The 21,000-nt window shown below is 48.9% G+C and overlaps 1 protein-coding gene across 4 annotated transcripts in view; it reads right to left on the bottom strand.

Moving 5' to 3' along the window:
* Window positions 1–540: 540 nt before the first annotated feature.
* Window positions 541–21,000, bottom strand: part of PRDM15 (PR/SET domain 15) — a 63,571-nt gene continuing 43,111 nt past the window's right edge. For all 4 annotated transcript variants that reach the window (XM_074325029.2, XM_074325037.2, XM_074325021.2 and 1 more), the window contains 6 exons: window positions 14,143–14,274; window positions 12,489–12,572; window positions 11,885–12,060; window positions 8,055–8,135; window positions 5,019–5,228; window positions 541–4,005 (listed from right to left, as the gene is read on the bottom strand). In XM_074325029.2, coding sequence (XP_074181130.2) covers window positions 3,529–4,005; window positions 5,019–5,228; window positions 8,055–8,135; window positions 11,885–12,060; window positions 12,489–12,572; window positions 14,143–14,274 — 1,160 coding nt within the window. In that variant the 3' untranslated portion in view covers window positions 541–3,528. The remainder of the gene's footprint in view (window positions 4,006–5,018; window positions 5,229–8,054; window positions 8,136–11,884; window positions 12,061–12,488; window positions 12,573–14,142; window positions 14,275–21,000) is intronic.

Here is a 21,000-nt window from a genome sequence, read left to right as displayed (position 1 = left end):
GTGTGTGTGTGTGTGTGTGTGCTTCAAAGCTGTGCAGGTCAAAGAAGTATGTTTCCCCCCACACTTAGGAAAAACATTTTCCCATAGGTTAAAAATAAAAGGTGGTAGGAATCCTTCCTCTCCACCATCTACCTGAGTTGGGCAACTTCTTTTGATTTCGCAAAACCAGTCTCAGATTTCGTTTTGCTCTTAGAACACAGCACAAATAATTGAACCACCTCTGTACCTTATTATCCTAGGTACATGGAAAACACAGCTCATACTTGAAGGGACTTAACACTGGCTGTTAGGTGGCTCTACAATTGTTCCCCCGGCAAACCTACATACTGACCTTACAATCTGCTAATAGCACTCCTGGGCATTTCATCCCAGAGAAGTGAAAACTTACGTACACAGAGATATTTGTACACCGGTGTTCACTGCAACTGTTATTCATAATAGCCCCCAACTGGAAACCTTCAGCAGCAGGAAAGATAGCTGTTCTCAAAATACACCAAGTGCACCATCTACTTGGAGCGGCAATTAGACAGAGGGCAGCAATTGAAAAACACAGGTCACAGCACCTTTTATTTGTTGTTATACAAATGGATGGGACACGAAATACACGCAACTTTTCCAAACAGTTTTAATGCCTGTCACAGGCCAATGGGAAGGTTACTGAAACCACCTTGAGATGGGAACACGAGCTGTACACCTTTGGACACCATGGCTGGAAGAAGACATGTAAGGTCCGTGAATCTGCTTCCACGCCCAGATTCTCCTGTGGGTCACAGTGAGGTGTCCCGGAGAACACATCCAGAGGCCAGTCCCCTCCATATCACGGGGCTCACCACTCAGATCAAGTGGCCATACCCAGGGGTCCAGCTCTACCCACAGCTATACAACATTACAAATTCACAGGCCCCAAAATAAACTCTCACAATTTATTAATTTAGAATGACCAGGACAGATTCACAGAGCGTGGTGACCACAACGGCTCAATCTAATATCCTCCTATGGATACAGCTGTGCATCTGGGATCAGTTAAAAATATTAAATGCCTTCCATCAGTGAATAGTGATGTATGCACAGAACATTCTAGTTGATGACTCTTTTGGCTGAGTAGAACTTTGTATGTTTGCTGCCCAGTTTCTTACATGCAAATTCACAGCAACTGTCTTAAGAGAACCTGAACGCAGTTTGCCTCCACAGTAACCCTATTAAGACCAAAAGCATCTACAGGAAACTCAGGAGTAAACTCCATTTTTATTTAGAGTTCTCACTTATTATAAAAAGAAATAGTATTATGCATCTGTTATTTAAACAAACAGTGGTAGTACACCGGGGCCACACAACCTCAATTAGGTTCTTTAAAAACATCTGATGCATCCTTATGCTAGGCACAAAAACAACTTCTTTAAAAAAATAAAATTGTGATTTAAAAGGCCTTTATTTCACAGGGAAGAGGAATAAAAGATAAACAGTAGCAGACGTTTAATCATGTTTGGATTCTTTACTTGGTCATTCGCCCTTTAGAGTCTGTAAATGCAAAATGAAATTGTCAGTGATTTTAAAAAAATATCTTAGGAACTCTGGCACTCTGCATGATTCCATGGATACCTGGACCCCTTGTATTTGGAGAATGGAGACAATATTTTATAAAATCTATCACCCCTTGCCCAAGTTCTTTTGATGAAACTATTATGTAAAGAGCAGTTAATTATATACATAAATAACATAAAAATAATTATCATAAGTTAAAAAGTCAAACAATCTCCCACAATTAACTAAAGTGAGAGGTGAGAGCTGGGAGTGAATAAATGAGCTGTGAGAAAGACAGAAGTCTGAAGACCCCTTTCGCATGCTGCCTGGGTGAGGAATTTCCTTAGTTCGTGAAGGCCTGTATTGCACAAAACACATTCTAGCCCTAACCTCAAATTCTTGCTATTTGGGATAAAGTGATGTGCTGAGAAAGCTGCATTTTGTATAACAAATCGTCCTCAGCGGCAGCGGCAACACAAGAAAACTCCAGCCTCATTTACCCCTATTGACTCAGACTCAGTACTTCTTCACGATGGTCTCCTACATCAGGTAACATCTGGGACCAAGAGGGGTCAAGGACAAAATAAGGCCAACTTATCAGTTCATTTTGGACAGCGTTACAATATCAGGGGGGCAGCAATCAGACTTGGTTCTCCACGCCTGTTTGCCGGGCTGAGCATCAGCAGGGCCGGCTGCCGGTGTTTCGGCCTCGCCCCCAACCTCTGAGATGGCTGCACGCGTGTGACAGCACGTGTCCTGGAAACAGGGCCGGTGGTCAGGCAGCACATTCACTTAGACGGGGCGTCGATGCTTCTAACATCCTGTTTTCACTGCTGCCTGAAGGACACAGTGCTGTCTTTGTAGTCCAGAAAAACCTATGATTTTCCAGCGTGGTAAAGAGCCAAGCTTATTCGACACTTTCCTAGAAACTTGGTCTTGAAACACATCAACCTTTGGAATTAATGTTTAAACAGAAAGAAACATGAATTCCTTCCCTTTCTTCGGTTCAGGGGGTTTTGGCTGAGCCCTCCCTCAGTCACAATAAATACATCTGGGTGGCAGGGGGTCCCAAGAGAACCCCGAAGGTGCCCGCAGCAGGGAAAACACAAAGCTTCCTTGTTGCACAACTTGGTGCGCCTGTGCATCTGGGCGGTTGTGCAGAACTGGACGAGTCCTACAGTGCAATCGACGTTAGCATGTTAAAAAAGTCAAAACAACATGGTCACAACAGAGTCCTGAATACACAATATATGCTTGAAATAAAGTAAAAAAAGAAAAGAAAAATGATCCTGAAAATCAATTCACGCATTAAATGACTGAGAGGCCTTTTTGCCTGAGTCAGTGACGTCATGGGACCCCTGGCCCGTGATGAACACAAAGGCCAGAGGGATGCCTGTGTGCGTCACAACCACCTTCACACACGTGGTTTCAGCCCAAAGCTGTGAAACAAATGGACTCAACTCTGATTTCAAAGAAGACACTAAATGTCACTTCAACTCCTACCTGCTTGTTTGCCGAAAAAAAAAGGCAAGGAGAAAGCTGCATTTCATTGCAGCTTGCTGCCACGTGTGAATACTGTGTTTTTATATGGTAACTGAGTTCTAAAGGACGAACTGAAAAGAACCACCTATGCTTCTAATAACATCACTTGCCTCTTCTGATCCTGCTTCTCTTTCTGTTGCGCTTTCCGGAAACCCGCACCCCGAGTCCATGAGCCCCAGTCTGCTGGGGAAGGCCGGGGCGTGGCCACGGCCAGACTCACCGCCTGGCTAAGGCAGAGCCTGCGGCCGCTCGCGGGCACAGCAGGCCCCAGCGCTCCCTCATCGAGTCAAGCTGACCGACTGTCATGGTTGCGGGGGCATTTGGACATAATTCTGCAAAAGCTAAGTCAACCTTACTTACATTGCAACGTATGTTTTTGTTCTTTGTTTGGTATCCAGCAAACAAATCTCAAACATAAACCAGAAAGCCAGTGTGAGGTTCTCTCCAAGTCCCCTGCCACGCGGCTCAGTAGCTGTACATCTGCTGCTGCTCAGCCTGCACTGTGGGCTGTGCGGGCTGTGGTTGGGGGGCCTGCGGTTGCGGCGGTGGCAGCACGTCGGCCTGGGGCACTGCCCGCCATGACAGCGGGTGCTGGTCACTGAGTTGGTTGCCCAGGGGTGTGATGGAGTTGACCAGGGTGGTCAGGTTGATGAAGTGGGCCACAGACTGTGGGTTCGAGGCTTCTGGCTGGGAGTGCAGCTGGATGTCGTTCTGGCGGTTGTGCAACATGGCAGAGCTGCTGACAGTGTCAAAGGTCACGGTCAGGATCGAGTTGTCCAGCTGCAGCTGGCGTTCAGGGGTGGTCAGGTGCCCAACGGCCACTGGCTGGAGATTGGTAAACTGAGTCCCAGCTGCAGTGGTGATGGGCGTCACGGTGATGTTGGTCAAGCCAACCGAGCTCGAGGGAGTGGTCACGTTTGGGTCACCGAGAGTCACCACCACCTGGAAGAGTCACACAACGTAAAATGTTACAGTTTCTGCAAAATAGAGAAGGACAGAAGCTTCCTTTGCCACACCTGTGAGGGAGACCAGGTTATCATGCTGGAATAGTCCTACGCCCAAAGGAACAGAGGCAAAGCATCCTTCGGTGAAAGATTAAACCAAGGGAATTTTTGTCCCGGAATAACAACCTTAGTGAAAAAGAGAAACAAGATATAGACATAATCAGGGACCATTAGGGAGAACTGAGAAACAAGTGATTTCACCAGCTAGAAAAAAAAATAAAGAAAAGTAATAATGAGAAGGACAGAAAGTATCATCTTCATTGTCCATTCACTCCTCTAAAGCGCCCTGCTGTCGGTCAATGAAAATCCTAAGAATAACGCCAACAAGGGCAATGAACCTATCTGCAGAGCTGACAGCTAATAAATAACAAAGAAAGCAGCATTCTTTCTCACGCACAGGGGTGAAAGGCCAAATAAAGGCAAGGGTGTCTGCCATGAGAATGACCATCTCAGAGATCAGGAGAGGTGCCTGGCTGATATCAGACATACACTGATGAAAGATTTGCAGCCACAAACCAAAGAGATGCAGGGAGGTTCCATCAAGGAAGCAGCTTTGCTGGCCGTGCGCCTCCTTCCCTTTCTCCAACCCTCTCTGGGCAGCTCCTCTGCTTTGTAGGGTCCCCTCTCCCTGCCTGGCACTGCACCCCCCTTCCACATACTCAGGCCATTTATGATCTCCCGATTCTCAGCTGGGGGAGCCGGCTCTCCTGACATGCCCGAAAGTCAGCTGCTGTTCACAGCGCCCAGTGTGGTGTGTAGGTCTACACTGGGAAATGCTGAGGTGGAAGAATGCGTGCCTCGGTGAAAGCTGTGGCTGACGGCACCCACAGGCACACGGAGACCAGACTCCGGGGACAGGGGAGGGAGCGGGCACGTGCAGGGCCCCGTGCCCAGGGCAGCTGCCACCCACAGTGACTAGGCCCCCGACGCCAACACAAGAAACAGGGTGACCTGCTGGATACTCTGCACGGCAGAGTCGGTCTCATCTCCCACGCCGCCCGTGAACGCGGGCTCCTTCTCTGAGTACTCGCTGAAGGTCGCGTCCTCAGACATGGGCGCCCCTGCGTCCTCCTCCGGCTTCTGCTTCCTCTTGTGAGCTCTCCTGGTGGCTTTCACGGGCTTCCCTTCCGCCAAATCTTCCTGCTCCAGACTCAGTTCAGGCTGAAGGAAAGAAGTTTCAGCAACATGAGGCTCAATGGGTTATGCCCCGTGGTGGCCAGTGTGGCCCGGGCACCATCCCTGGGCACGCTCCCAGGTCAGCGGCGAGGCTGTCAGGCCACCAGGCTGCCACAGGAAACAGTGACCACAGCTTGTCTGCCTACTTGCAGTTCTCAGGATTAGGGCATGTTCCTGCTTTGTTTTTTTGGTTTTGTTTTGTTTTTATTAAGTGAAGAAAATGACATACAAGTCATACTCTTAAGAGCTACATTTTGTGCTGAAATACAAGCATCTCTTAAAACAAATTTTTTGAGCTACGGTTTTGGCCTTGGTGAAATCAGCCTGAGGCTGAAAACGCTTTAATATCAGGCTCTCATCCCCAGGAACAATCAATCTTGGATCAAAACAGTTTGATAAGAGCTGGACAGTCATCTCCTTTGGGGACAGCAAATAGGCCCAGCTGTCATGGCGAACCCAGACGGGTGCCCTGCACACTTCTCTGCGAGCTGCTGCACTAGGGCCAGTCTTCTGACCCACAGCTGGGCTCGCTCAGAGTCACTGAAGCCACTGGGCAGTGGTGGCCAGCAAGGTTCTCCACTCTGGTCACCGATCACCCTTCCCAGGCCTCTGGGGCCATTCCATGAGATTTGGTCCCACCAGTGACAAAAGAAGCCTGCTAGGGCATGGCCATGGTGGGACTCCCTCATCAGAGGTGGATGTGGGTCATGGGCCTCTGGCATAGCAGGGAGGTGGGGCAGGTGGAGCACAGGCGTTCTCACGCTTGCTCAGTACAAGCCTGCACCTGAGTACTGCATTCAAAGCAGTTTCAAGAGAAAGACACATAAATGCAATTGAAAAATAACTGAGTGCATGACATGTTCTCTTTATATAAAACAAAATTTTTATAAAGGTATAAACTGAAAATGCCTTTAAAAAGTAAGTTTATCTAATACATTTAAAGTTGTTTTATTTGTAACAATCTAATTATACTAAGCCTTTCTGGAAACGATTTCTGAAGGTTAATATTAAGTGTCAACTTGGCAGGGCCCTAGTGTCCAGTTGTGTGGTCAAACACTAGTCTAGATGTCGCTGTGAAGTATTTTTTAGATGAGATTAACATTTACATCAATATACGTTGAGTAAAGCACATTACCCTCCATAATATGGGTGGGCCTCATCTAATCAAACGAAGGCCTTAGGAAAAAAGACTGAGATCCCTCCATTGTCCCCCCGCCCCCTCCCCAGTAAGAGGGACGTCTGCCTCCCGTCAGCCTTCACACTCCAGCTGCAGCATCAACTCCTCCCTGGGTCTCCAGTCTGCCACCTGCCCAGCTGATTTTGAACACGCCAGCCCCTACATCACCTGAGCTGAATTCTTAAAGTAAATCTGTCTCTACACACCCACATACACACACTCATACTCACACATGCACGCTCACCCACACACATGCACACATACATGCATACTCACACATGCACACACACGTGCACACACACACCTTATTCACTCTGTTTCCTCTGGAGAACTTTAATAGTCCATCTATTCTCCAAAATAAGATACACCAGTATTCATAAAGCTGAAGTACTAGAAATTTACAGAACCGTAAAGGTGCTTGGGGAGAAGACTGACCTTAAAGACGGACAGTGAAAGGATGATGAGATGAGGCGGAGACTACGGGACTTTCCAAAGGTGCCCCATCACCTGCCTGCGCCCTGGAGGCCCCGCCCCCCGGTGTCTGCGCACCTAGATGTCCTGTGTGACGCCCCGCCCCCCGGTGTCTGCGCACCTAGACGTCCTGTGTGACGCCCCGCCCCGCTGTGTCCAAGCACCTAGACGTCCTGTGTGACGCCCCGCCCCGCTGTGTCCAAGCACCTAGATGTCCTGTGTGACGCCCCGCCCCGCGGTGTCTGCGCACCTAGACGTCCTGTGTGACGGTGTGACGCCCCGCCCCGCGGTGTCCAAGCACCTAGATGTCCTGTGTGACGCCCTGCCCCGCTGTGTCCAAGCACCTAGATGTCCTGTGTGACGCCCCGCCCCGCGGTGTCCAAGCACCTAGATGTCCTGTGTGACGGTGTGACGCCCCGCCCCGTGGTGTCCAAGCACCTAGATGTCCTGTTTGACGCCCCGCCCCGCTGTGTCCAAGCACCTAGACGTCCTGTGTGACGCCCCACCCCGCGGTGTCCAAGCACCTAGATGTCCTATGACGCCCCGCCCCGCGGTGTCTGCGCACCTAGACGTCGTTTGTGACACCCCGCCCCGCTGTGTCCAAGCACCTAGATGTCCTATGACGACCCGCCCCGCTGTGTCCAAGCACCTAGATGTCCTGTGTGACGCCCCGCCCCGCTGTGTCCAAGCACCTAGACGTCCTGTGTGACGCCCCGCCCCGCTGTGTCCAAGCACCTAGACGTCCTGTGTGACGCCCCGCCCCGCTGTGTCCAAGCACCTAGATGTCCTGTGTGACGCCCCGCCCCACGGTGTCTGCGCACCTAGACGTCCTGTGTGACGCCCCGCCCCGCTGTGTCCAAGCACCTAGATGTCCTATGACGCCCCGCCCCGCGGTGCCTGCGCACCTAGACGTCCTGTGTGACGCCCCGCCCCGCTGTGTCCAAGCACCTAGATGTCCTATGACGCCCCGCCCCGCGGTGCCTGCGCACCTAGACGTCCTGTGTGACGCCCCGCCCCGCTGTGTCCAAGCACCTAGATGTCCTATGACGCCCCGCCCCCCGGTGTCTGCGCACCTAGACGTCGTATGTGACGCCCCGCCCCGCGGTGCCTGCGCACCTAGACGACGTGTGACGTCCCGTCCTGCAGGGCCGCCCTGTGCTCACCTGCACGATTCCGATGGAGGAGGCGTCGATTGTGGTGGTCTCTGGGAGGTGGTCTAGGTCGTCAATTCTCACGGCCAGGACCTGCGGGGAGCACGGGGCAGTGAGCTGGGATGACTCGTGACTCCCTCATGGGCGTCCCCCGTGTTCCCAACCAGGCTCTGCTCAGGACTGACCTTGAAACTTTGTTTCCAGAATCCTGTCCAGGCCTGTCCTCCCCTCCCCCATGTGCCCTCATCTCGTGTGTCTGCAATGCTCTTGCACACGGAGGGTGCCCCTGTACCTGTGTGGGCATCACCTTATGCCATCCACCCCCTGCCGGAGGGGCGACACTGTATTTCCTCCCTTCTCTGCCCCACACTAACGCGCTTTCAGTGAGTGAAATTTCAGTGAATCTTATTTCAAACCAAGAGTAGATGGGATACAATACAGCGCAGTAAACCTGTCCCACAAGAAATCACCCAAAATAAGATATTTACACCTGCAACACTTTTGCTTTTTAACTTGACACGTGTCCAGATACTTTTGCCCCTGCCTTTCCTCTGTGAGCCAGGAGAGCCACACTGCATGGCCCTGAGCATGCAGAGGCCACGCTGTGCCCACTCCCCGTGTGCCCACACGTCCCCCCACCAGGTCAGGGATGTCCTGCCCAATTCTTGTCCACAAGACTGCTTCGGCCATTTATCCCTGCTACTGTGATGACGTGAGTGAATTAAATCCTGAGATGATGGACCTCACAGGCAGAAGGAATGAATACTCTGAAAAGGGATAATGAAGTGAGTTGCTAAGAAAAAGGGAATTAGCTGTGGGAAAACTACACACGTCTATGTTTAAGGGTTCTTCATCCAAACAGCTTTGCAAGTGCCTTTAAATCTTTGCTCAACTAATGAAAATGAAAATGGAAAATTAAGGACTATAGTACATTGTGGGTGTGGCTCATTTAAGAAAGACAACAGCGAACTGTAGCTTTGGACTCACGTTCAAAGCCAAGGATTGGGCCCATCTCTGACAGGATGGCAAAGTGGCCGTGCATGTTTCAAGTTAACATAAATACTGATGGTGGCATTGAGGTCCCAAGTGTGACTGTGACGCTGCAAAACTGAGGAACAGCCAGATGCCACGGATGTGTTTTCTACCCATTTCCACCACTCTCACTGTCACCACCATCACCATCAGCAACAGTGACATCACCAGTGCCCTGTCACGCAGTCTGGAAGCTGATGCCCCGGAAGAACAAGCACAGACGCATTCACTGGCTTTGCTCTTAGGAGGAGGTAAAACCATAAATGAAAAGTATTTTTCTGTGTTTGAATTTTTTATAGTGAACATTCATTCAAAGCAGAAACACCACACCTTGAAGTCATCAAAGTGTCAATTCTGCAAGATCCCAAATGTGTGAAGTCGGTTACACCCAACAGCTAAATGCTAGTCGGCCTCCAACGACCAGCCCTGAGCCTGTGCTCAGCATCTGTGGACAGGCTGTGGGGCTCGAGGCTCGGAGACACGCACTCTCACCCATCCAGGCGCTGGTGGTAGCCCGTACACCACAGCAGACGCCCTGCCCGCCCCTCCCTCTGCCACGTCCTCTGTCCAGGTCACAGCCTCCATGTCATCTGCTCTCCTCTGTACTTACTTTACCTCTCATCTACTCCCTCCTTCCTTTGGTCTCCCACCGGAAACATTACCTCCAGTAGGGCGGGGGCACACGCTGGCCGGCTGGCTCCCCAGTGCTCATCACGAGTGGGCACTTCCCATGTGTCTGTCTGAACCAATACACAATGAGATGACAGTGAAATGACCCAAAGGGGTGGCCCAGAGAGAACAGACCAAAGGCTTGCGAGACGCAAGGGGCTGAGAAGAGGGCCAGTGACAGAGGGGCTACCCAGCATTTTCTTTACCCTTCGTCTGCCGTCGTTCCCTTCCTGTGGCTAGTTCTGCCTGGGATGGGCGTGCCTGAGGAGTGGTGATGGGGAACACACACTGCCCCAGTGTGACAGGCAGGCACAAGAAGGTGACCTCGCAGCCGATCGAGGAGGAAGCAACCATTACCCCTGTAAAAGGCTCACTGGACAAAGACGTCTGCTGAGCCGTTGTGCGTTCGCCAGGCCGCTTGCCTTCTCCTACACCCAGTCTGCGTACACAGATTTGCACACTTGTCACTACACTGAACTACGGACCCAGAGTAACCGGGTGGCGCCAACTCCAGACCCCTCACGTAGCCTGGGTGAGTCTACAGCACCTGCTATGGGCCCTGAGCCCTGGGTGACGTGTTTGCTGACACTTTAGGGCCCTGCTCCCAACTTTGTTTTTCTAGGTGAAAACACTGGCTGGGGGCAGTTGGGGGGACTCCAGCTCCATGTATCAGAGTATGCAGGCTGGGCTGGGCCCCTCAGAAGACGGGAGAGCGGGTGACTCCCCGCATGCTGGAGGGGACCTGAATGGGCTGCCGAGACCAGGGCGAGGTTCCAGAAGGAAAAGATGCACTTACCCTCCCCAAATTAAGGCAGATTGTGCTTTGATGATTGCAAAAGTAACTCATGTGCGTTATAGGAAATTATTAAAAGCAGGAAAATGTGAATGAATGACTCACAACTTCACCACCAGGAGAAAACCACTGTGTAATGTTTCCTTCCTTTCTTTTCTCCCGTCTCATTGACATTATAAGGTGAGTATTGCACACACACAAACACACACAACGTGTATGACCTATACTGTGTACACACAGCGTACACTGCTTTTTCACAGTGAGCATTTCACAACTTTATTTAGAAATCTCTGTGCACTTGTTTATAGAGTCCAGCACCTTGCTGAACTATCACTAATTTAATCCATTCCTCTTGTTGGACATTGAGGGGTCCAATGACTCATTTAGAAAACACTGGACAGACACCGTCACGCTGCCTTCCAGGGGGCACCCGTGGCAGAGGGCAAGACTCATGCCAGCTGGCCAGCACGGTCATTCTGAATGTAAAACCCTCCTCCTCACTCCAAGGAGGAAGGATGTCACGTTCTACAGTGAATGTATGCGTTTCTGGGATTCAGTGAGGTTGGGTGCTTGGCTCCTGTTTTTCCTCTTTCAGGAACCGCCTCTCCTTGTCCACACTGCAGTCTTCCTGCTCCGCTCACCGAACGGTTATCATCTTTAATAACAAAGTTGCTCTGTTAACGGGATAGTATCTTACACACATTTTCCAGTCTGCCCTTGGCTTTTTATTCCTTCTGACTACAGAAGTTCTAAGTGTCACGTTGCTTATGTAGTCAAATCTATGGGTGTTTCTGTTCACTTCTTTCATTTACACTTAGAGCCTTCCCCTCTCAGTGGCCTGAGAGCCATGGACCTGCATTTCCTTTCGGTTTGCAGTTTGCTTCTTTCTAAAGCACCATGAATTAACACTCCAGACCTTTCTTGAGAACAAGCTTCAGTCAGGGTCTACTTACCTCCACAGTTTCTCCCTCTGGGTCCTCAATGCACCCTATGACTGGCCCCCAACATCACCCGGAGGCTCCCCATTCTGTGCATTTTATGAGTGACTCCAAAGGAAAGAACGGGGAGGGGGAGGGGCTGTACTTCCATCTTGCTGTAAGTCCAGTGACAATTTATAACCTCAGCAAAGTATGTGAGGCTCTTCTAGTCCACTCATTCATTCAGGAGCTCCTATGTGCAGGCACTGCGATTCAGAGAAAACGCAGACCCAGGCCCTGCTTCGAGGCTTTCGGGGTCGGCAAAAGGGGTGGGATCTGTGAGCCTGCGCAGTGGGGATTCCAGCAGCAGAAGCCACGCCGCCAGGCACAGGGGCCAGGCCGGGCGGGGTGAGGGCGGGGAGGACGCTTACCTCTGGGTGCTTACGCCGCATGTGTCTGCTCATGGAGGCCCTGGTGGACACCTTGGTCCCACACAGCTGGCAGCTCTGTGCCTCCACCTTGTCGTGGGTGAGCTGCACGTGCTTCTGCAGCATGTACTCAGTCACGTACTTCTTGTCACACACGGAGCACGTCCACTGCTTGCCCACTTCTCACACACACACACACGCACACACACACACGGGAAGGAAAAGACAAGCACAGGTCATGAGTGGGTCGTGCCAGTCCACAGAACAGGGGAGAGAGGAGGTTTTGCCCTTGGCAGATGTTGCCAGCTTCAGCCGCCAGGCCAGGCCAGGGGAACACACAGCACAGGCCACAACAAGTAGGAGAGTGGCCCACTTCGTCTCCGAGAATGGAGTCATGTCACTGCTCCGGTATTGGAAACTTCAAGAATGGATATTTGAAAGCTGTGATAGGCTGATTTTGGGGGGGCAAGGGGCCACCATGAAGGCAGGACAGAACCAAACATTCTGAAACAGTCTGTATCATAGGGTCATACACTATCATTCCGATCCCTGCACTGGGGCAGCGGCATGAGGCCTGGAACCTTCCATCAGGCTGCCCCCTGCTTACCTGTGTGGATGAGCTTGTGGGTCTCCATTGTGTTTCTTTCACTGAAAGTCTTTCCACACAATTCACACATGAAGTCTTTAATCCCTGCAGAAAAAGACGTGCTTAATTACACATCTTACAGTGCTTTAATATAACTACACACAGAGGGTGTCTTGCCCCTGACATGGTTCAGAATTTGGAGAGGCTGCGGGAAAAGGTAGATTGCCAGGAAACACCTAGTAAACATTCTCTCGCACGCTTATCAGAAAACTGTGGCTTGGAAACCTTGCCCGTTTTAGGCGGCTTAGCAAGCTCCTTCTGCAGAAAGGGTGGCAGGTCAGTTTCAGCCCAGGGCCCAGGGCCCAGAGTCCAAGGGGACTGCCAGACATTCTGAATTCTCAAAATCCGATTCAGTGAGCTTTACTCTGCATTAGCTCATGAAAACGGAAGGCAGAAGCCATACTTATAAAATGGGTGGTTAATGTTACAGTTTCCATCAGCTTCATTGCAGTCCCAAGTGTCCCCCCAGCCACTCAGTCTGGGGCGATCATTCTGCCTGCAGCCTGGAGAGCATGCATCAGACCATGGTCACTAGACCATGTCACTCCCCAAACTGACAAGAAGGTGGACCCTGAGAATGCCTCTTAAACAAAGGTTTCCCCAAAAGGAACAGACAAGTGAGTCTGAAGGTCCCCCCAACTCAGTCCTGTGGGTACGTACCAGTCCCCTGTATGCACAGGTCCCTGGGCTCAGCATGGCTGGAGGAGGGACAGACAGGGACAAGGCCACCCCCCCAATGGCTGGTAGAGCAGCAGGCAGTGTGCGAGAGTGTTGCACAACCTAGAGGGTCATGACCCAGTTCAGGGGAGCAGGAAAGCATCCCAGAAAAGGTGAAGGGGATAGCAGGTGAGCCTCCCCTAGAAGAGGACAGCATACCTCTGTACAAGCCCAGGGACATGGAGGCGGGCACCCAGGGGAAGCTGGACAGTTCTGGGGCAGTGAGGGAGGTGGGCACATAGGTAAGCTGGGCCAGGCAGTGGCAGGGCTCAAAGTCATTTTAGGGAGGACCGGAACCAATGTAGCAGGGATTCCCGCCAGAAGTGTCATATGCAGACGTACTCCATCCAGGGGTAAGCTTCGTCCATTCTAACATCCACCATAATTCTCTTACACACACACACACACACACACACACACACACAACCTATAAGCGTTTTATAAAAATGAGGCCATATTTGTTGTAGAAGCTGCTTTTTCTCCTATTGTATCATAAATTTCTATGTAAATTAACGCGCATATCTCATCACTTTAAATAAATGCATTGTTCTTTTTTGTGGTGTACCACCAGTTAGCCCTATTGATGGACACTTGAGACGTCCCAGACCACATGATGACCAGCTGGTTCACACGTCCCTGGGTGCCTGTCTGATGGCCTCACCGGGCGTCCCAGTGTCCAGCATGGATCCTGCCTCCTGGGCGGGTACCCAGCGAGGTGAGAACCACGGGGAGCGGGAGCGCGGAGAGCAGCTGCTCAGCCACACCTCCCGGGAGGCCCTCAAACCCCGGCTCACTGGGAGGTGAAGAAAGTGCAGGGCAGCCAGGCGCTCCTTTCTGAGCGTTTCACCCCGGGCCGCGGCCCTCCCCGCAAGGTGCGCGCAGCAGGCCCCGCACTCACCCGTGTGCCGCTTGTAGTGCTTGAGCATGTTGACCTTCTGCGCGAACTTGCGGTGGCACTCCTTGCACTCGTACTCCTTGATGCCCTTGTGCAGCTTCATGTGGTGGCGCAGCGCGTGCTTGGTCTTCATGCCTGCGGGACACAGTAGGTGGGCACCTGCCGTGCCCCAGCTCGCCACGAACCCCGCACAGTGCGCGCGCCCCAGACCCCGCACAGTGCGCGCGCTCCGGACCCCGCACAGTGCGCGCACCCCAGACCCCGCACAGTGCGCGCGCCCCGGACCCCGCACAGTGCGCGCGCCCCGGACCCCGCACAGTGCGCGCGCCCCGGACCCCGCACAGTGCGCGCGCCCCGGACCCCGCACAGTGCGCGCGCTCCGGACCCTCCCGCAGGCACAGGTTTCGTGAGAGCCCTCGCCCTCGCCCTCGGAGTCCCTTCGGCGTTTACTGCGGATGTCTAGACAGCTCAGCTCATACCACCGGAGCTGTAAATGTCCAAATTTTACCACTGTGACCCAATCGAGTCATCTTGGGAGAGCCGTACAAGCCTGCTGAGCTTTCCTGTGGACCTCGGTGACATAAATGTAATCACAATTAGGAATAAGACCACTGGACATTAGACGGCCTATGGTCTAAACACAGACTTTCAATCCACCTTTAGTTTAACTTAAAGTCAACCTTTGCTGAAGGAGGTGAAATAACGCTGACCTCACTCACTGCCCAGTGGGGAAGGGCTGACCCAGCTCAGGGTGTGAATTAGGGACCCCGGGTCTTAGCCTAGGGTCACCCACTAGGTGGCATGCTGCACAGGAAGGGCCTGAATGGGGGCTGCAGGGTCTGTGGTCAGGGTGCACCCTGGAGCAGGGGGGCAGCAGCTCCCAAGCACCAGGCAGCTGCCAAGAGGCAGTGAACAGGTCACCGCTAATTCATTACCGAAACCGGCCTGGGGCGCCGCGGCAGGCGGTGGGGTAGCTTACTACTACGTCCCCCAGTAACAGCAGTGGAGGACCACGCCCTCAGGGGACTGAACTTCCACCAGCTCCTGCCGGGCCCTGAACCCAGGCCTGGGTGAGCCACGGGACTGTGTCCCTGATCGGCCAGCAGAGGGAGCAGAAGTCCCTGAAATGCCGCTTGCCTGTCTCCTCCAGGAAGAAAGGGGTTCCTAGGTACAGGGGGAGACGCGTGGCACTGATTGTCGGATAGTGCTTTTCCCCTTAAAAAACCACACATGCTCACAGTGGAAAAAACTACAGGCGATACGAGTTTGGCCCAGAGGACAATGCTCCAGCTGCCCTGTCCTTCCAGGCCACACTCCCAGGCACATCAAGGCCACGCAGCCTGGGACCCCCCTGGATCCACCCGACGCTCCACGAGCTGGTCTTTCTGCCCTACCATTTGATATCGCACCAATGTCAGCCCTGCCAGCACACACCTGACCATTGCTCTGCTTTTACTAGTTCTTACTACTCATGGCTTGTATTTGTTCTTCACAGACCCCCCCACCCCCACCCCAGCTTCTACCACGGGCCTGGCATTGCTCCAGGCGCCAGAGGCTAAGCATGAGCCAGACAAGGTCCCCAGCTTCATGGGGGCGGGACAGACAAGCACAGGCAGACTGTCACGTGAGCAGGGATGATGAGAAGCAGGATAAAGTGGGGCAGGGATTTTAGGGGCCGGGAGGCTGCCTCACGGTGGGTGGGGGAGACATCAGGGGGTCCCCTCAGATGAATTATCTGAAAAAGTGACCTGGAAGAAGTGTGGGAGGGGCTGAAAGCTCCTTGGGGGAACAGCATTTCCGGCCGAAGGAACAGCCAGTGCAGAGGCTCTGGGGACACTGTTAATTAACCCCTCGGTATTTCAAGCTGTCCCATCACGAACAGTGCTGCAGTGCACACACCTTTTCACAGCAGATTCTGGACTGCAGATAAACAGGATAAACAGGCTATATTTCTAGCTGCAGCTAACTCGGCCCAACTATACAATTTACATTCCCACCCCATGTCCGTGAGCGCACCCGCCTCCTCCTCTCCCAGCACTGGCTGCTCCCCCAGGCTGTCTGGCACAGTGGCATCTCGGCTTTGACCCTGGATGAGACGGTCACTTCAGTGTCAGCACCCAGTGGGTAAATGAACGGAAGGGAGCTGATCCTTACTGCCCTGAAACCCCAGCGCCTGGCTCCCACATGTATCTAAAATAAACTTAATCTAAATCATAAAGGAAACAGTAGAGGCACAGACGATAAAGTCCACCCCTAGTCTGTCTTCTCCATCCCAGCCAGGGCTGGTGACAGTCTTTCCATGTTTCTCTTTCCATTAAAAAAATGAAATCTGCGAATAGTTTTGAAATACACATGAGTGCCATACTGGACATCTGAAGGCTCCCTCTTGGGTTCTGATTCAGTCTCCATCACACTCATGACTTACTTTGGGGAAAACAGATATTCTTTAAATACTTCGAATTCCCAAACCTGGAAGGGGACCCTTTTTTTACCTCTAAAGCCTGGTGATCTTCACACAGGCCACACAGTCACCAAGATTTGTCTCGCGTGTTTCATGGTACGTGAAGGTTTTTTGTTTTGTTTTGTTTTGTTTTTGCTTTTTTAATGTGAAGTGTTTTTGAACAAGATGTGTTCCTGTGTATCCTCAGCTACTGCTGCTCTACATGGAAGCCCACCCTCGATGCCGGGTGACGGGACGATCATTACTTCTAACAGCCTCTTACTTGAAAGTCCTAGTCAGGTCTAGAATTTCTAAGAAAAAAACTGTAAAGGAGTAATATGCAGTAGCATTTCCTGCAACATTATCTGTAACGATAAAAGACAGCGCCACAGTAACCCTTAATATAGAAACAGAGGGTCTGGTTACAGGATCCCCAGGATGGAACCCTATCAAGATTTGGAGAAAACTCAGGGCAATATTTACCTGTCCTGATACGCAAAGATCTCTAAGATGGACTTGCACGTAAATAAAAAGCAAGGTATGGAAAGAACAGGTAAGCACAAGCATTGGCACACAGGTGCTGGTGATTATGATATGACAGCAAAGTCACAGTACTAATATTTCATGATTACATGAAACAAATGTGGTAGCCCAAGTATTAATACCAGTATTTACTGGTATTCAGTACTCATGAAATAAATCATTAAACTATTAAATACATTTCAAATATAGAAATGTACCCTGCTTCCCTGAAAATAAGGACAATCAGCTCTAATGCGTCTTTTGGAGCAAAAATTAATATAAGACCTGGTATTATATATTATATTATATATTATATTATATTATATTATATTATATTATATTATATTATATATTATATTATAAAGACCTGGTCTTACATTACAGTAAAATAAGACTGGGTCTTATATTAATTTTTTCTCCAAAAGACGTGTTAGAGCTGATTGTCTGGATAGGTCTTATTTTTGGGGAAACATGGTATATATTATAGAATGTGGCTCTGACCTCAGCAACCGCCCTGGGCACCCCTCCCTACCCTGCCAGGACACTGAGCAGTAATTGGGAGCCCCTGGGGGATCAGGTTTGGTTTCTCCCTGCCTATTTGGGGGGGATGCTGAACCATGCCTGTCCACCTCTGACCCTTCCCACCTTTACACTGCTGTACAGTCTCCTCCAGACACAAGGGGCCAGCAAGTGGGGCAGGGGCTAGAAGAGCTCGAGCAAAGTTGGGACAGTGGTTGGAACCATGTCAGCATGGCCATCACTAAGACAGGCACAGAAACTGCTAGAAATGTTTCTACAAAATGATTAACAATGGGTCTTTTGAGTATAACTGAGGTCTGAGGAGGGAATAACAACTTTATCTCGCACACCCACCTGTGTATGGTTGGGTGACTGTGTTACTTTTTCAAGAAAACAATCTGCATGCTGCCCTCGTGCAGTTATTTTGAGAGACAGACAAGAAACTGTCATCTCTGGGGAGAGGGACTGAGGATGAAAGAGAGGGAACTTTTCATACTCTGCTTTTCTCTGCAATTAATTCTGAAAAGAAAATAAAAAAGAAAAACCCTTTACATGTAATCTTGTTTTATGGGTGCTAGTAGGGCTTATCCAGTGAGTGGAATTATGAGGCATTTGTGTTGTCTACATACTTTTCTGTTTAATTTTACAAACCACATAAAGGAAGATGGTTTCACTGGTGAATTCTGCCAAACATTTAAAGAAGAATTAACATTAATACTTCTCACACTCTTCCAAAAAATTGAAGAGGCTAATACTCCCAAACTCATTTTATGAGGCCGGCATTACCCTCATACCAAAGCCAGGCAAAGGCACTGTAAGAAAACTACAGATCAATACCCCTGATAAACACAGATGTAAAAATTCTCAACAAAATACTAGCAAACTGAATTCACCACAATCAAGTGAGATTAATCCTAGGATGCAAGGATGGTTCAATATCCACAAATCAATAAATGTGATACACAGTAACAGAATGAAAGAAAAATCACATGTTCATCTCAATACATGCAGAAAAAGCATCTCATAAAATACAACATACTTTCATGATAAAAATGTTCAACAAATTGGGTACAGAATGAATGTACCTCAACATAATAAAGGATAAGCCCACAGCTAACATCATACTCAACAGTGAAAAGTTAAGCTTTTCCTCTAAGATACGGAACAGGACAAGGATACCCTCTCTCACCACTTCTTTTCATCACAGTCAGAAGTCCTAGCTAGAGTAAACAGGCAAGAGAAAGAAACAAAAGGCATCCAGATCAGAAAGCAGTAAAATTCTCTCTGTGCACAGATGACATGATCTTATATATAGAAAACCCTAACGATGCCACTAAAAAATTGTTAGAACTAATAAATTAATTCAGTAAAGTTGCAGGATACAAAGTCAACATACAGAAATCAGTTACATTTCTATATGCTAACAATGAATTATACAAAAGAGAAATTAAGAAAGTAATCTCATTTACAACAGCATGGAAAACAATAAAATACTTAGGAATAAATTCAGCCAAGGAGTGAAAGATCTGTACAACAAAAACTATAAGACTATGAAAGAAACTGAAGAGGACACAAATAAATGGAAAGATATCCCATGTTCATGGATTGGAAGAATACTGTGAAAATATCCATGCTACCCAAAGCCATCTACAGATTGAATGTAATCCCGATCAAATTCCAATGACATTTTTCACAAAAATAGAAACACTATCCTAAAATTTGTTGGGAACTACAGAAGACCACAAATAGCCAAAGCAATCCTGAGAAAGAAAAACAAAGCTGGAGGCATCACTGTAGCTGATGTATTATATATTATTAATACAAAGCTATAGTCATCCAAACAATGTGATACTGGCATAAAAACAGGCACATAGATCAGTGGGACAGAATACAGAGCCCAGAAATAACCCCTCCCACATATAATCAACCACTTTTTGACAAGGGAACACACACTGGGGAAAGGACAGTCTCTTCAATAAATGGTGCTGGGAAAACTGGACAGATACATGCAAATAAATGAAACTATCTTATACCATTCACAAAAATTAACTCGAAATCGATCAAATATTTAAATCTAAGACCTGAAACTGTAAAACTCCTAGAAGAAAACGTAGGAACAAAGATCTTTGACATTGGTTGAGGCAGTGATTTCTGGGATAAGTCACTAAAAAGCACAGGCAACAAAAACTGAAATGAACATGTGAGATTACATTAAAGAGCTTCTGTACAGCAAAGGAAATAATAAATTGAAAAGACAACCTATGGAATGAGAGAAAATATTCACAAAACATATATATTTACAAACCATACATCTAATAAAGGACTAATATCCGAAATATATAAAGAATTCACACAACTCAATAGCAAAAAAGAAAATAATCCAATTGAAAAATGGGCAAAGGACCTGAATTCTTCCAGACTTACAAATGGCCAACAGGTAAATGAAAATGCGCTTGATGGCACTCATCATCGGGGAAATGAAAATCAAAACTACAATGAGGTATCACCTCATGCCAGTTAGGATGGCATTTATTAAAAAGACGAGATGATAAATGTTGGCGAGGATGTGGAGAAAAGGGAACCCTTGTGTACCGTTGGAGGGAATGTAAATTGGTGCAGCCACTATGGAAAACGGTATGGAGGTTCCTCAAGAAATTAAAAATTGAACACCTTATGATCCAGCAATCCCACTTCTGGGTGTTTATTCCAACAAAATGAAAACAGGATCTTGAAGAGATATCTGTGCTCCCATGTTCACTGCTGCTTTATTCACAATAATCAAGATATGAAAATAACCTAAGTGTCCACCAACAGATGAATGGATAAAGATGTGATACATATGTATATATGTGTTGATACATATATATATATATATATATATATATGTGTGTGTGTGTGTGTGTGTGTGTATATATATATGTGTATATATATACACACATATATATGTATACACATATATGTGTGTGTATATACATATATATACACACACACATATATATACACACACATATATATACGTATAACACAGTGGAATACTATTTGGCCATGAGAAAGAAGGAAATCTTACCTTTTGTGACAACATGGATGGACACTGAAGGCATTATGCTAAGTGAGATAAGTCAGACAGAGAAAGACAAATACTATATGATTTCACTTACATGCGGAATCTAAAAAAACAACTTGTTAAAAACAGAGACTAGAATGGTAGTTACCAGGTGCTGCGGGCGGTGAGACTGGGGAGATGTTATGGAAGGGTACAAACTTACAACTTACATAAATCAGTCCTGGATATTTAATGCACAACACAGTGACAGTCAACAATGTTATATTATAAAGTGTGAAGTTGCTAAGAGATGAAATCTTGCCTGTTCTCAACATGA

This window comes from Rhinolophus sinicus, chromosome 17, assembly GCF_057876585.1.
Source record: "Rhinolophus sinicus isolate RSI-liver-muscle chromosome 17, RSI-T2T, whole genome shotgun sequence".
In the NCBI taxonomy this organism is placed as follows: Eukaryota; Metazoa; Chordata; class Mammalia; order Chiroptera; family Rhinolophidae; genus Rhinolophus; species Rhinolophus sinicus.
Note: the sequence above shows the minus strand (reverse complement) of the source record. Positions and strands in the feature narration are given on the sequence as shown.